The sequence below is a fragment of the Bos javanicus genome, chromosome 18 (assembly GCF_032452875.1).
Source record: "Bos javanicus breed banteng chromosome 18, ARS-OSU_banteng_1.0, whole genome shotgun sequence".
Taxonomy (NCBI): Eukaryota; Metazoa; Chordata; class Mammalia; order Artiodactyla; family Bovidae; genus Bos; species Bos javanicus.
Window position 1 is genome coordinate 57,937,693 of NC_083885.1, and position 14,982 is coordinate 57,952,674.

The following is a 14,982-nucleotide window of genomic DNA, read 5'->3' on the forward strand; positions in this document are numbered from 1 at the left end:
CATGTCTCATCTATTTCCAAGTCTCAGCCTTTTCAATTCCTATATATCTCATGGAGTTGCTCCCTCTCTGTGGTGTACCACCATCTCTTGCCTGGATCTCTGGATCAGTATCCACACTGGTCTCCCTGGTTGAGAGTGGGCTCAGCCTTGTCCCAGTGCGATCCATTCTCCACAAAGCAGCCAGAGTGTTCTTTTTTTTTTTTTTTTTTTGTGGCTATTTTGGCTAAGGTTTTAATTTTTTAAATTAATTTTTATTGGAATATAGTTTATTTACAGTGTTGGTTAGTTTCTGCTGCACATCGAAGTGAATCAGTCATACATATACACATATCCACTCTTTTTTAAGTTCTTTTCCCATATATGTCATTATAGAGTATTGAGTAGAGTTCCCTGTGCTATAAAGTAGGTTCTTATAAGTTATCTCTTTTATATATAGTAGTGTGTGTATGAGAAGGAAATGGCACCCCACTCCAGTCCTCTTGCCTGGAAAATCCCATAGACAGAGGAGCCTGGTGGGCTGCAGTCCATGGGGTCGCTAAGAGTCAGACACGACTGAGCGACTTCCCTTTCACTTTTCTCTTTCATGCATTGGAGAGGGAAATGGCAACCCACTCCAGTGTTCTTGGCTGGAGAATCCCGGGGACGGTAGCCTGGTGGGCTTCTGTCTGTGGTCTTCCGTCTATGGGATCGCACAGAGTCGGACATGACTGAAGCAACTTAGCAGCAGCAGTGTGTGTCAGTTCCAATCTCCAGAGTGATATTCTACAGTTTGTCAGGTCAGGTCACTCCTCTGTCCAGAACCCTTCAGTGGCTCCCCATTGCTACTGGGCCAGAATCCACCTCCCCTCAAGGTCTCCGAAGCACCCCCTGTATTCACCATTATTCCTCTTGTTCTATCCAGGATCTAGGGTACATACTATTTTCTTCCTAGAATCATGTTTCTTCTCCTTTCTGTCTAGTTAACTCAGCTATGATTTCCCCTGAACAGCCTTTATGTACATTAACCTATTTGATCTCCAGGGCAACTCTGTGGGCAGGCACTATGTTGGTGTACCTGACTCCCCTTCTCTATCACCCTCCTCTTTACTCTCTAACCCACTGGCCTGGAACATACAAAGCTCAGTCCTGTCCTTGGGCCTTTGCATGTGCAGTTCTTCCTACTTGAAATGAGATTACTCTGACCCTCACGAAGCCACCTCCCTCTCACTTCACAGGTCTCAGCTCAGATTACACCTCTGACTATTCCCCTCCTCCCACATGATACCTGCCCCCCCCCCCCATTTTATTTTTATTTTTTGTGTGACTGGCTTGTGGGATCTTATTTCCCTGACCAGGGATTGAACCTGGGCCCTTGGCAGTGAAAGCTTGGAGTCCTAACCACTGGGTAGCCTGGAAAATCTTAACATCCCCCTATTTTTGCTTGTGCACAGCATTCACTCAGACCTGATGTAAACTTATTTTTTAATTTGGTTTTATGGCTTCCCCACCTTAAAGGTAAGCTCCCTCATAGTGTTCTTCACCAGTATGTTCCCTTTCACTGATTCATTCAATTAGAAAATATTTACTGAGCGTTTATTATGTGTCAGGCATTTTCAAGGCACTGTAGACACAACAATGAAGAAATCAGAACAGACAAAAATCTGCACCCTCAAGACAGGTGCAGGGGATTAAGAGATACAGACGATTATGTGCCTGTTAGTTGCTCAGTTGTGTTCGACTCTTTGGGACCCCCGTGGTCTGTCCATGGAATTCTCCAGACAAGAATACTGGAGTGGGTTGCCATTCACTTCTCCAGGGGATCCTCCCAACTCAGGGATCAATCCAGGTCTCCTGCATTGCAGGCAGATTCTTTACCGTCTGAGCTACCAAGGACTAATGGATTATGTTCCTGAGAATCCTTAACTAAGGATAACACTGTCTTTGCTTAATGGAATAGGAGCTCCTGGAAAGCAGACTCAGACTCTTAATAGCTTCTGTATTTGCAAACCTGGCAATGTGTGTGGAATTCAATAGGAACTTGGTAAATGTGTTTTGTGGTTGACTGACTGAATCAAAGAATGATTGAAGTGAAATGCCAGCGTCCAGCAGATAGTAGATGCTCCATAGTACCTGAATGAGATGTTGAGAAATTCCACCTTCAAAACAAGCCCGACCCAAGGCATTCCTATCCCTGTTTTCCAAAGAGGACGTCCAGGCTAAAAGAAAGGAGGGTATCCTGTCTAGTTTCAAACAGGCTCCTCTGTCCATGGAATTTTCCAGGGAAGAATTATGGGAGCAGGTTGCCCTTTCCTTCTCCAGGAGACCTTCCAAACCCAGGGATCGAACCCATGTCTCCTGAGTCGCCTGCATTGACAGGTAGATTGTTTACCACTATGCCACCTGGGAAGCCCCAAGACCCAGCCAGGAGTCCTCAGTTCTCAACCATGCAGCCCCCCTTGGTTCTGGGGGGAAAAAAAGAAAAGAAAAAAAAAACGGAGAGTAGGCTGAGAAGAAAATAAATAAAATTCTTTATTATATTCTAATACATAGTACAAATGGAGGTTAAATAAGAACAGAGAAATCAGGGGACCCAGGACAGCTTGTGGGGACCCCTTTCGCCCTGCCCCTAAAAATCCACACCCTGATCAATAAATACCCCTCCCAAGAGACCCAGAAGTCCCAACCCGCCCAACCCCTCAAAAGAGTCCAGGCTGAGAAGTCTTGGGTCGAGCCCCTCACTTCACAGAGGAGGGCCACTGAGGCCCAGGGGGTCACCCAGCAGGTGCGTAGCTCCGGGAACCCCGCTAAGTCCCCCTGGGGCCGCTCCCCGAGCCAGGGCCCCGTGCACCCAGGCTCACACCTGGACGCGGTAGCCTCCCGCCCGCCGCCGGCAGAGCCTCCGCACGCCCACCCAGTAAAGGGTCAGCATGACGGCCCAGTAGCCCACGTAAGCGCCGGCGCCCGCGGCCAGGTGGTGGGCCTCGGCCGCCCGGGAGGGGCCGCTCCAGTCGGCCCGGGCCTCGTGGACCACGCTGCGGACCAGGCCCCCGAGCAGCAGCAGCGCCCAGAGGGCCAGGGGCAGCACGGGCACGTAGTTGGCTGCCAGCTTGCGGCGGCCCGACGTGCCCCAGCCGCTCTGATTCATGGTGGCCAGCGCCAGGAACTTGGCCGGCAGGAGGCCGCCCATGTAGAGGGGCGCGTAGAGCGAGAGCAGCAGCATCCGCAGGCAGCCCCGCAGCCAGGCCGCGAATGCCGCCTTGGCCAGCGCCACGCCCTGCACGCACAGCAGCACCCAGAGCAGCGCCCAGGGGCGGCCCGCGTAGAAGAGCCGCAGCACCGTGGCCGCCACGAAGAAGGGGAAGAGCCCCGAGACCACCGCCTCGTAGGTCATCCACGCGTGGTGCCGGTGCCACCAGAGCGCATTGTACAGCCACTCGCGGAAGTACGACTTGGACCAGCGCGTCTGCTGGCTCAGCCAGCGCAGGAAGGACGAGGGCGTCTCCGAGTAGCAGCGCGACCGCGAGGTGTACCTGGGAGGGAGGGAAGAGACGGGGCTGTCGGCGCGGCTCTCCTTGGAGCCCACGGGGACAGATCCGAGCCAGGAATGGCCCCTGGGGCACGTGTGCTCAGCCTCTCTTGGAGAAGGAAATGGCAACCCACTCCAGTACTCTTGCCTGGAGAATCTCATGGACGGAGGAGCCTGGTGGGCTACAGTCCATGGGGTCGCAAAGAATGAGACACGACTGAGCGACTCTCTTTCTGGACTTCAGGGTTTCCGATACCTACCTGGGTCCCTGGACTTTTTATCTAAGTGTGTGTGCTCTTTGGGACCCCATGGACGGGTCCAGACTCCTCTGTCCATGAATGAGATTCTCCAGGCAAGAATACTGGAGTGGGTTGCCATTTCCTTTTCTAGAGGATCTTTCCGACCCAGGGATCAAACCTACATCTCTTGTGTCTGCTGTACTGGCAGGTGGGTTCTTTACCACTGTGCCACCTGGGAAACCCCTCTTTATCCAATAGGAATTGATTAAAAGGCCAGTGGAGGAATTCAGGGAAGTCTTTACTGGGACTCCTGCTGCAAGTAACACGTTCCCTTGCTTGCTCCCTCCCCTGTGGGGCTGGGGAGGCACTGGTCCCTTACATGGGATGAGGGTAGGAACGGATCAGTAGATCAGGTGGATGGGGTAGTTTTGGTGGTCTGCCCACCCCTTTGGTGATGCACCGTGCAGGGATCAGGCCCAGTACCCCCACTTTTGCTCCCTACACCTCAGAAATGGCAGTTGAGTTTTGCCTTTTTGTGTCTCATTGTTCACAAGTCGCCCAGGCTGCACATGCATGTGGGTTACTTTTAGTCCCTTATCGTTTCTTTGTATTTTGTTACTGGCGGAGGCCTTTGGGTGAAGCACTGGTATAGCATCTGCCTACAATGCAGAAGACCTGGGTTCAATCCCTGGGTCAGGAAGATCCTCTGGAGAAGGAAATGGCAACACACTCCAGTACTCTTCCCTGGAAAATCCCATGGACAGAGGAGCGTGGTAGGCTACAGTCCAAGGGGTAGCAAAGAGCCGGACACGACTGAACGGTGTCACTTTCACTTTCAGTGAAGTATAGGGTCCCAGGTCCCAGCCTGTCTCATTCTCATATGTAAAATGGGGTCAACAATGTTTCCTACCTAATAGATGAGGGTTGAAGGAGGATTAATGTCAAGTGCTTAAGACCAGTATATTGTACTTGCTCAACTGATGGTGGCTATTACTATTTTTACTATGACTAATGTAACTTGGCATTACTACTATCATTGCAGTGGCCAACACTATTACTAATACTATACTAATACTATCACTAATCTATTACGAATACTGTTATTGGCAGACCTCAGGGTGAGGAAGGAGCCAGGCATGGTTCCTACTTGGGATAGCCCTTGCCTTAGAGCTTCTCAAGGGAACTATTAAGCTCCCTTCCTGTGGCCCTGGCAGACATTACTAATCAATCCCTCCCAGGTTTCCAGCCAAGCCCCCACAAAGCTAAAATCACTTATGTGAGACATCATAGAGGTGGCCTCCAGCAGTCAGCTTGTTAGGAGCAATTAAACCATTCTGTCCCCAGGGGCATTGTTTGACAGTGCCCAGTCTCCTCCCCCTGTGCCACCTGGGATCCTCAGTGACCTCCGTGGTAATCCTCTTCCTCCCTCAGTCCGTACTCAAAACAGCTGTCCTCTTACAACAGCATGCTACCCCACTGCTCAAAACTGCCAATGGCTCCCTCTCCTTAGTTCACAGTTCTTGACCGCAGAGGCTCTCATGAGTGGACCCTCCACCCTGTGAGCTCTCTGTCCTCTCCTGACGCTCTCTCCCTTGCTCTTGGTCCAGCTGCTCTATTTTCAGCCCCCATTCCTATCTTATCCTAATTTATCGTTTCACTCTCTATCTGGAAACTTCTATCCACCTTCCTGGCTTTATATGTCACCTTAGCTTGTGCTGTTGTTCAGCTGCTAGATGTGTCCAACACTCTGCAACCCCATGGATTGCAGCATGCCAGGCTTCCCTGTCCTCCACTATCTGCCAGAATTTTCTCAAACTCATATCCATTGAGTCAGTGATGCTATCTAACCATCTCATCCTCTGTTATCCCCCTCTCCTCCTGCCTTTGATCTTTCCCAACCTCAGGGTTTTTTCCAATGAGTTGGCTCTTCGCAGCAAGTGTCCAAAGTATTGGAGCTTCAGCTTCAGCATCAGTCCTTCCAATGAATATTCAGGACCAATTTCCTTTAGGATGGACTGGTTTGATATTCTTGCAGACCAAGGGACTGTCAAGAGTCTTCACCAGATGTATCATTCTCTAATAGGCTATATTTCCAACTTCTACATTTTACTTATTGTCTATCTCCGCAATCAGTGTAAGCATGAATTTGCAGTTCTTTTGTTTGCTGCTGCATCCCCAGAGCTGAAAACTTGGGAGGCACTTGAAGAATATTTGTCAAGTGCATAAAGGTATGGGTTCCCTTGGTATATGCTGGGTTCTCTCTGGCACTGTTACTGGTCTAACTTTGTAGAAATATCTTTCCCTCGTATGTCACCTGGTCTAGCCACACTCCCCCGAATCTCCTTCAGTTACATCCCTTCTTCCTGAAGCACTTATTGGGGTTTAGGGGCTCCCCTCCTCTCCCACGTGAATCTTCTCACTCTCTCACTAGCTGATCCCACTCTGTTGATGTCTTTCTCTTCCAACAGATTGGGGAGTCTGTGCTCTCCGTAGTGGAGCCATCTTGCCCAATTTCATGTTTTATCTTCTAGGTGGCATTCCCACCCTCACCTCACCTACTTGGCAGAGTCCACTGGGTCACATGGTTCCATGTAAAGGCCACCCCTGGCCCTATGGTATCTTCCACTCTCCTCTAGTGTCTCACTTGATGCATTGGATTGGCCAAAAAGTTCACTGGTAATGTGTTACGAAAAACCCAAATGAACTTTTTGGCCAACATTATAGCTCATGATTCAATGCAAGTGTCCCATCTGTTCTTCATGGTTTCTCTCTGTCTCCTCTGAAATCTTGCTAGAGAGACCCAAATGTCCTATGATTTACTTTAACTTTGGAGTAACCCCAACACACACACCCGAGAAGGCAATGGCAACCCACTCCAGTATTCTTGCCTAGAGAATCCCGTGGACAGAGGAGCCTGGTGGGCTGCTGTCTATGGGGTCACACAGAGTCGGACATGACTGAAGCGACTTAGCACTCATGCATGCATTGGAGAAGGAAATGGCAACCCACTCCAGTGTTCTTGCCTGGAGAATCCCAGGGACAGAGGAGCCTGGTGGGCTGCCGTCTATGGGGTCGCACAGAGTCGGACACGACTGAAGCGACTTAGCAGCAGCAGCAGAAGCAAAACACACACATTTGCTGAGATACTCATTGGCCCCTGCACACACCCAGCCACCCAGTGCCCTCAGCTTACTTGGTGGCATAGCCCATGCTGAGCATGCGGTTGGTGAGGTGACGGTCATCCCCAAAGGTGCAGTGGGTGCCCAGGAACTTCTGGTTGTACCAGGCCTCAAGGAACTGCTGCAGGAGGTTGTTCCTGTATAGGCCTGGGTTGGGGAGGGGCACACAGGAGCCTCAGCTGCTGCTGTTGCCAGCACCACCCCCAGCCCAACTCATCTCCAATTCCAACCCCATCCTTTCTCTAAATATTTATTTCTATTTATTTATTCAGCTGCTCTAGGACTTCGTTGTGGCATGTGGGATCTAGTTCCCCTACCAGCGATTGAAGCTGGGCCCCCTGCCTTGGGATGATGTAGTCTTAGCCACTGGACCATCTTTAACCTCCAGCCCCATCTTTAACCACCTCAATCCCATTCTTAACCCTGTCTCCAATGACAACTCCAGCCATGATCCTGTTCTCAACCTCACCTCTTTCCTCAACCCCACACCCATCCCAAACTTGCCCCAGTCCCATCCCTGACCCACAGCCACTTTGACTGCAAACCCATCCCCAATCTGGTATCCATTCTCAGCTCCACCCCCTACTCATCCTCATCCAAAAAACCCATCTCCAGCCTTAAGCCTAGCACCAACAGTGTTCTTAAGTTCCAAACCCATCTCATCCCCTTCCCCAATCCTTTGCCCAGCCCCAGTCCAATCACTATCCACATGCTTTCTCCAGACCATTCCTAACACCAGACACCATCCCCACCTCCAGCTTCCAATCTTACCCCATCCCCAGTTCCTGCCCCAGCCCCATCTTTGTCTCCTGTCTCAGTCGCATCTTCAATTGCTCCTCTTCTCCCTTCCTTCTCCACACCATCCATGGCCCTCCCAGCCCTACCCCTGCTCACCTAGGGGCCCACTGATGCAGGACACGCAGTGGAAGTAGCTCTGGCAAGCCCGCTCCACATTGAAGGCCACCCAGTACCGCAGGCTGCTTAGGAAGCTGACCCAGGAGTCCAGAGGGTTCAGGATCCGTACATCGCCCCCAACAGCCCCTACACGGGGGTCCTCGTCCAGCACCCGCACCAGCTCCAGCAGCGCCATGGGGTCCAGCCTCGTATCTGAGTCACAGACCTGACAAATGGAAGCGGCCAAGATTCAGGCAAGATCCTTGCACAGGGCTGGCAATTGAGGGTCCCTTACAAAGGATGAGGACCAGCTCAGACACTCTGCAGCCAATCTGAACATAGCTTTGAGTTTTTTAGTCATGTTCAATGTTTTATCACATTTTAAGATGACCGCCCCCCTCCCACACACACACCCACGCTCTTGTAAAATACCCTCCTCTGGTGTGTGGGCAAGATCTGTAACTTGCTTCTAACCTATAGAATATGGCCAATGGCCAAAGTGATGATATAGAACTCCCATAACCGTGTTCTCTTATTTGGAAATGGTGAAGGAGTTTTGCAGTGTAATTAAGATTCCTAATCTGTTGGCTTTAAGTTAATCAAAGGGAGAGTATCCTGGGTGGGCCTGACCTAATCAGGTGAGCCCTTTAAAAGAGAGTCTAGAAGTCAGATTCTTGCTGGTCTTCACAAGGCAAGCTGCTATGAGTTCTATGGTTGCAAAGAAACAAATTCTGCCAACAAACACGTGAGCTTGGAACAGGTCCTGGAACCTTTGATAAGACCAAGTTCCAACTGACACCATGACTGCAGCCTGATGACACCCGGAACAAGGGATCCAGTCAAGCTTTGCCCAGATTCCTAACCCATGGAAACTATGAGATAATAATAAATGTGTTTTGTTTCAAGCTGCCAAATGTGTGGAAATTTGTTATGCAGCAGTATAAAAAAAACCTGTTGCAATGCATTAATGAATAAATTAATGCATTGAATGGATGAATGAATGATGAAATGAACAAATAAATCTCTATACTGATAGGTAAATGGATGGATAAACAAAAGAATCTCAACACTGAATGAATGAAGAAACAGAATGAACCAATCTCTACATTTAATGACTTAATTTAGGTAAATGAGTAAATGAATGAATGATCTCCATATTGGATGGACAGATGGATGCATGAAAGAATGAGTGAAAGAAAGAATTTCTACCTTGGATGAAGAAAAGATGGAACTTCTGTATTGAATGGATGAATAAATAAAGCAGTGAATGATCTCTGTAGTGGACGATAAGATGAATGAAGAAAAGATACAATGAAAGAAGGAAGAGAAAGAAGCACAGACATTCTGTATTGAATGGGTAAATGAATCTTTATATTGAATGGATGGATAAATGGATGGATGTGTTAATGAGAGTTTCTGCATCAAATGGATGAATGAATGGAAAAGGAAGGAAAGAAGGAAGAAATCTCTTCACTGAATGGATAAATGAATGAACAAAAAGAATGCGTTATCTCCCTAATAGTTAGCTGGATAAATGGAAGTATGAATGGTGGAAGGAAGGAATCTCTTCATTGAATGGATGAATGAATAAAGGAAGCAGAGAGGTTCATTCCAATTGAATGAAGGATCCGAGGGAAGTGGGATGGGGGTGTTAGGGTCACAGACGCGGCGGGGGCGCCCCCCACTCACCTGCACGTAGTCCACCGAGTCGCCGAGAGCCTTGAAGGCCGTGTACATGACCTCGCGCTTGCCGCCCCAGCGCTGCGCCACGCACACGCACCTGCGCGTCTTCACCAGCGCCTCCACCGCCAGGCGCCCGGGGTCCTCGGCCTCCACCTCGCGGTAGGCGCCCTCGCCCGCCGCGCCCGCCGCCGCCGGCTCCCAGGGCTGGTGATAGTTACCGTCCCACACATAGGTGGCGGGGTCCTCGTCGGCGAAGACCTCGCGGAACATGTCGACCATGTACAGGTCCTCGGCGCGGTTGCCGTCCACCACCATGAGGACGCGCAGGCGCGTGCGCGGGTACACCAGGGCTCGGGCCGACACCAGGCACTGGCGCAGGTACGCGGGGTCCTCCTGGTACGCCGAGATGGTGAGCGCCACGCTGCGCGCCGTGGCCGCCTCCGGGGGCCCCCGCGCCGCCGCGCGCCGCGCCGCCGCCGCCACCCGCCGGTGCTCCAGGTAGGCGAAGAGGCTCTGCGCCACCAGGTGCGCCGAGAGGAAGGCCCCGTAGAGGCCGAAGGCCAGGAGGCCGTAGCGATCGGAGGCCAGCGGCACGCCGGCGGCGTAGGCCCAGGTCATGAGGCCCAGGATGAGCAGCGCGAAGGCGATGGTCAGCACCCGGCGGACCAGGCCGGAGCAGTGGCGAGCTGCCTGGCTGGGCTTGGGCACGTCCTTCGGGAAAAGAAAGGGGGAAAGAAGAGTCCTGAGATGCTCTCCGGGAAGGGAAGCCCTCCTGGCTTTTGTTTCCAGGCCAACGGTCACATCTGCTTTTCATAAAGAGAATCCCCTGGGTACTGCACAGTTAAGTAAATGTGGCAAACAGTTATCAAGGCTGAATACCTGCTTTCTCTGCTTCTGATGCTATTTCCCCACGTGTTTAACAGCTTTAAAATCCACAAGGATTACACTCAGTGGAGTGTCACAGTTGAATTAACAGGGGTTCCCTGCCTCCTTCTTAGTGGCAGGGAAAATGATTCATCTCATAAAGCTTTCTTGCTGCTGCTGCTCAGTCATTTCAGTCATGTCCGACCCCATAGACGGCAGCCACCAGGCTCCCCGTCCCTGGGATTCTCCAGGCAAGAACACTGGAGTGGGTTGCCATTTCCTTCTCCAATGCAGGAAAGTGAAAAGTGAAAGTGAAGTCGCTGAGTCGTGTTCGACTCTTAGCGACCCCATGGACTGCAACCTACCAGGCTCCTCCTCCATGGGATTTTCCAGGCAAAGTACTGGAGGGGGGTGCCATTGCCTTCGCATAAAGCTTTCTTAGTGTTAAGATAATAATAGTGATAAAAATACATCTCAGAGAAGAATGCAATGTGCTTTAAACGTTTTACAAAAACTAACTTATTTTCCTCACAACAGCCCTGTGAGGTAGGTACTATTATTGTGTGTGTATGTGCTTAGTCACTTCAGTTGTGTCCAACTCTTTGCAACCCCATGAACTCTAGCCCTTCAATCTCCTCTGTCCTTGGGATTTCCCAGGCAAGAATACTGGAGTGGGTTCTCATTTCCTACTCCAGGGGAGCTTCCCAACCCAGGGACTGAACTTGTGTCTCCTGCGTCTCCTGCGTTGGCTGGTGGATTCTTTACCACTGAGCCACCTGGGAAGTCCCATCCCCATTTTACAGGTGAGGCATCTGAGTCACATAGAAGTGCAGCGACCTGCCCAAGGTCTGCCTGGAAAGCAGAGAAGTCAAGCCTTTGTGTGTTTTCTTTGGGGGGGGCGGGAGGTGTTGCATTAAAAATTATTTTTATTGAAGTATAGTTGATTTACAATGTTGTGTTAATTTCTGCTGTTCAGCAGTAATTCAGTTAAACATATATATTCTTTTCCATTATAATTTATCACAGGATATTGAATACAGTGTCCTGGACTCTACAGTAGGACCTTGTTGTTTCTCCATTCTATATATGACAGTTTGCAACTGCTAATCTCAAATTCTCAACCCTTCCCTCTGCACCTCGGCACCTCTCTTCCCGTTTGGTCACCACAAATGTGTCAGAGAAGCCAAGATTTGAACCACAACCTTATATATTGGCTTTACTCCACACCAGCACCCCAGGGGGTGGGGGTGGGGGAACAGATAATCTTTCCTGCCACCACCATAGAGATGGCAAAACCAAGTACTGATTAGCCAGAAGGAGTGGCTGGCAGGACCAGGTGCCCAGTACATGTGACTGGCAGAGCTCATAATTGAAGGGAAGGAGGTGCCTCTGTTTTCTTGTCTGTAAAATGGGGGTTTAGCCCCTTCCACGTGCCAAGCCCTGGTAAGGTAAATACTGTTAACGCTTCCTATTACAGATGAGGAAACTGAGACCCAGGTGGGTGTGTTCTCTCATCTAAGGTCACTCAGGCTCCAGCCTCTGGCTCCACCATCCTCTACGCTAAACTGCCTTCTCCCTCTGTCACCAGTTCGCACCTCTTGGGTTTATTATGAGTTAAATGAATCACTAAAGCTACACATCTGCACGGTCCAATACGTGACCCATGGGCCACCTGTAGCTATAGACCACTTGAAATGCAGCGGGTACCACTGAGGAACTGAATTTTTAATCGTATTCAATTTAAATGTTTGAATTCAGAAACTGGGACTTCCTCGGTGGACCAGTGATTAAGAATCCGCCTTCCGATGCAGAGGACATGGGTTTGATCCCTGGTTAGGAAACTAAGCCTGCGTGGGGCGACCGTGCCACAGCTAGAGAGAAGCCTATGTGCTGCAACTAAGGCCTGACACAACCAAAAATAAATAGATAAATATTTTTTAAAATAAAAATACATTTAAAACAGATCCTTAATTCAGTCATTGGAAGGCTTTTACACATGTTTGGAACAAGTAGGATCTGTGAAGCTTCTTTTTCAACTGAATGTTATGAAATCTAAAAATACAGATCAAGCATCTCCAGTGAAAACATAGCATCTGCATGAGATGTGCTGCACATCTCCATTGTGAAGCCTGAGTGTGGAAAAAAGAAAGTAAAACACCGCATTCATGTCTTTGTACTGAAATGATAATTTTTGATATATATAGCAGGGAGTCGGCCCCCTACGGCCTCTTGGACCAAATGCCTGCCTCCTTTTTCACTACAGCCTGGCAAGCTAAGATTAGTTTTTATGTTTTTAGAAGGTTGAAAAAAGTCAAAACAAGAATAATATTTTGTGGGACATGAAAATTATATGAATACACATACTACTATGTATAAAATAGATAAACAACAAGGACCGACTGTATAGCACAGGGAACTACACTCAATATTTTATCATAACCTACATGGGAAAAGAATCTGAAAGAGCATATATATATACATATACATATACATGTACATATACATATAATTGAATGACTTTGCTGTACACCTGAAACTAACATGACATTGTAAATCAACTTCTTGTTGTTTAGTCAATAAGTCGTGCCTGAGTCTTTTGTGACTCCTGTGGACTGTAGCCAGCCAGGCTCCTCTGTCCATGGGATTTCGCAGACAAGAATAATGGAGTGGGTCGTCATTTCCTTCTCCAGGGGATCTTCCCAACCCAGGGATGGAACCTGCGTCTCCTGTATTGGCAGGCAGATTCTTTACCACTGAGCCACCTGAGAAGCCCTGTAAATCAATTATACTTCATTCAATAAAAATAAAGGAATAAAGAAGATTATATGAAATTCAAATGTTATTGTTCTTAACATCGTTTCCTTGGCACACCACACACATCTGGTTACATATTGTCTACAGCTGCTTCCTCATTATGCCAAAGAAGTGTAGTTACAATGGAGACCATATGGCCCTCAAAACCCCGAATATTGACTGTCTGGCCTGGTACAGAAAAAGTTTGCTGACTCCTGATACCATGGGTTAAAGAAAACTTTATTATTAAAATTAATCACACCTGTTTCGTTTTCCTTTTTAACATGGCTACTAGAAAATTTTAAATGATGTCTGCGACTCGTTTAATGTTTCTCTGGTACTGGTGCTAAGTCGCTTCAGTCGTGTCCGACTCTGTGCGACTCCATAGATGGCAGCCCACCAGGCTCCCCCGTCCCTGGGATTCTCCAGGCAAGAACACTGGAGTGGGTTGCCTAGTGCAGAGCTAAGTTACAGCTTTCAGCCTGGTGCTAGTAATCGCTCAGTATTAACCACTGTTATTATTTCTTCTGGAATCTTCCTCCTGAGACCCTTTGGCCCAAACCTAGCTATGCCTGAGTTCCAGGGGGTGGGCCAGTTCATGGTGGGGATCCTAGGGACAGGTGGGCATCCGGAGAATCCTAACGCCAACAACAGTCACATGCCATGGACACACACCCCAGACAAGATGACCCCAGACACCTGCCAGTAGAATTTAGTGATCCTGAGACCCCGCTCCACTGACAGCCACACAGGTGAACTCGAGGGCACGTGTCCTTCAGCAGATAAGAACACCACCACCAGCAAACACACACACACTCACCAGGCAAGGTCAGGAAAAAAAAGTTAACAGTTGAGATTGAACCATAGGAAACTGCCATTTTCATCAGTCAAAAGTGACCAGAGATGGGCGATTTCATTTAGTCCACCTCAATATTTACCGAACACAAGAAAATAGAAATTTAGACCCACATGTGGTGCAAAGACAGCTCTTCTCTGCCCGATCCGGTCCGGGGCACATGGACCTACACGGATTTACAGGCAGGTTGGACCTGACATGCATTCAGGCCAGAAGGCACACAGACTCACAGGGCTGCTGTCACGCACAGGAGCACACATGCGCACAAACGTGCGGGGAGGCCTCCCGCCCGCAGTCTCACGCGTGCCCACGCACACTCAGGCACACACCTGTGTCATCGCTGCGGCTCCGGCGGCCTCTCTCCTCGCCAGCTGGCTGCTCCCGAGTCTCCCCGCTGCCCCTGAGCTTGGGGCAGATTTGAAGAGCCGGGCCGGCGGGGGCGGGAGGAGGGGCTGACGTCAGGGATGAGCTGGGCCAGGGGCTCTGAGGTCACGGCCGAGACTCCGGCAGCCACACCCGCTTCCCGCCATCACCCCCGCCCCCCTGTACCAGATGGGCCTCCCCTTCCAGCCCCTCATTCTCGCTTCCCTTCCCTCTCCCCCCGAAGCCCCCAACACCCCACCTCCTGGCCCCATCTCTCCCCTCCATTTCTCCTCCTCTCTCTCTGCCTTCATCTCATTCCTCTATGTCTGGACTTCTCTCCATCCTTTTCGTTCTCCCCACTCGCTCTCTCTCCACCCCTTTTCCCCCCTCTCTCCCCTATTTCTCTCTCTTCCCCACTACCACCAGCCCCCCTCGCCTCCCCTCTTATCTCCCCCGCAACACACAATGCCCGCCACTCCCCTCGAATCCTTGGAATCTCTCCCATGTTGGCTTCCCTGGGGACTGGCCACTGACAGATGGAATGAGAGGCACACATGTGCGTGCTGGTGGGTGTGACTGTGTGTGCCCTGGTCTGGGAGGTGGGCT

At 50.0% G+C, this 14,982-nt stretch overlaps 1 protein-coding gene across 1 annotated transcript; it reads right to left on the reverse strand.

Moving 5' to 3' along the window:
• Nucleotides 1–2,679: 2,679 nt before the first annotated feature.
• Nucleotides 2,680–14,446, reverse strand: HAS1 (hyaluronan synthase 1). Its single transcript, XM_061386369.1, has 5 exons — nt 14,343–14,446; nt 9,507–10,211; nt 7,818–8,043; nt 6,938–7,070; nt 2,680–3,509 (listed from the first exon to the last, which is right to left on the reverse strand). Exons 1-5 carry the CDS (start codon nt 14,349–14,351, stop codon nt 2,834–2,836), a joined length of 1,749 nt encoding a protein of 582 aa, XP_061242353.1. The 5' UTR covers nt 14,352–14,446; the 3' UTR covers nt 2,680–2,833.
• Between the last annotated feature and the right edge of the window lie 536 nt (nt 14,447–14,982).

What these genes read in the sequence shown, in the direction of transcription:
- HAS1 (XM_061386369.1), bottom strand. An exon ending in ACTCGGTGGACTACGTGCAG is followed by an intron (nt 8,044 to 9,506) that starts GTGAGTGGGGGG and finishes TCCATTTGTCAG; the next exon opens with GTCTGTGACTCAGATACGAG. An exon ending in CTGCATCAGTGGGCCCCTAG is followed by an intron (nt 7,071 to 7,817) that starts GTGAGCAGGGGT and finishes TCCCCAACCCAG; the next exon opens with GCCTATACAGGAACAACCTC.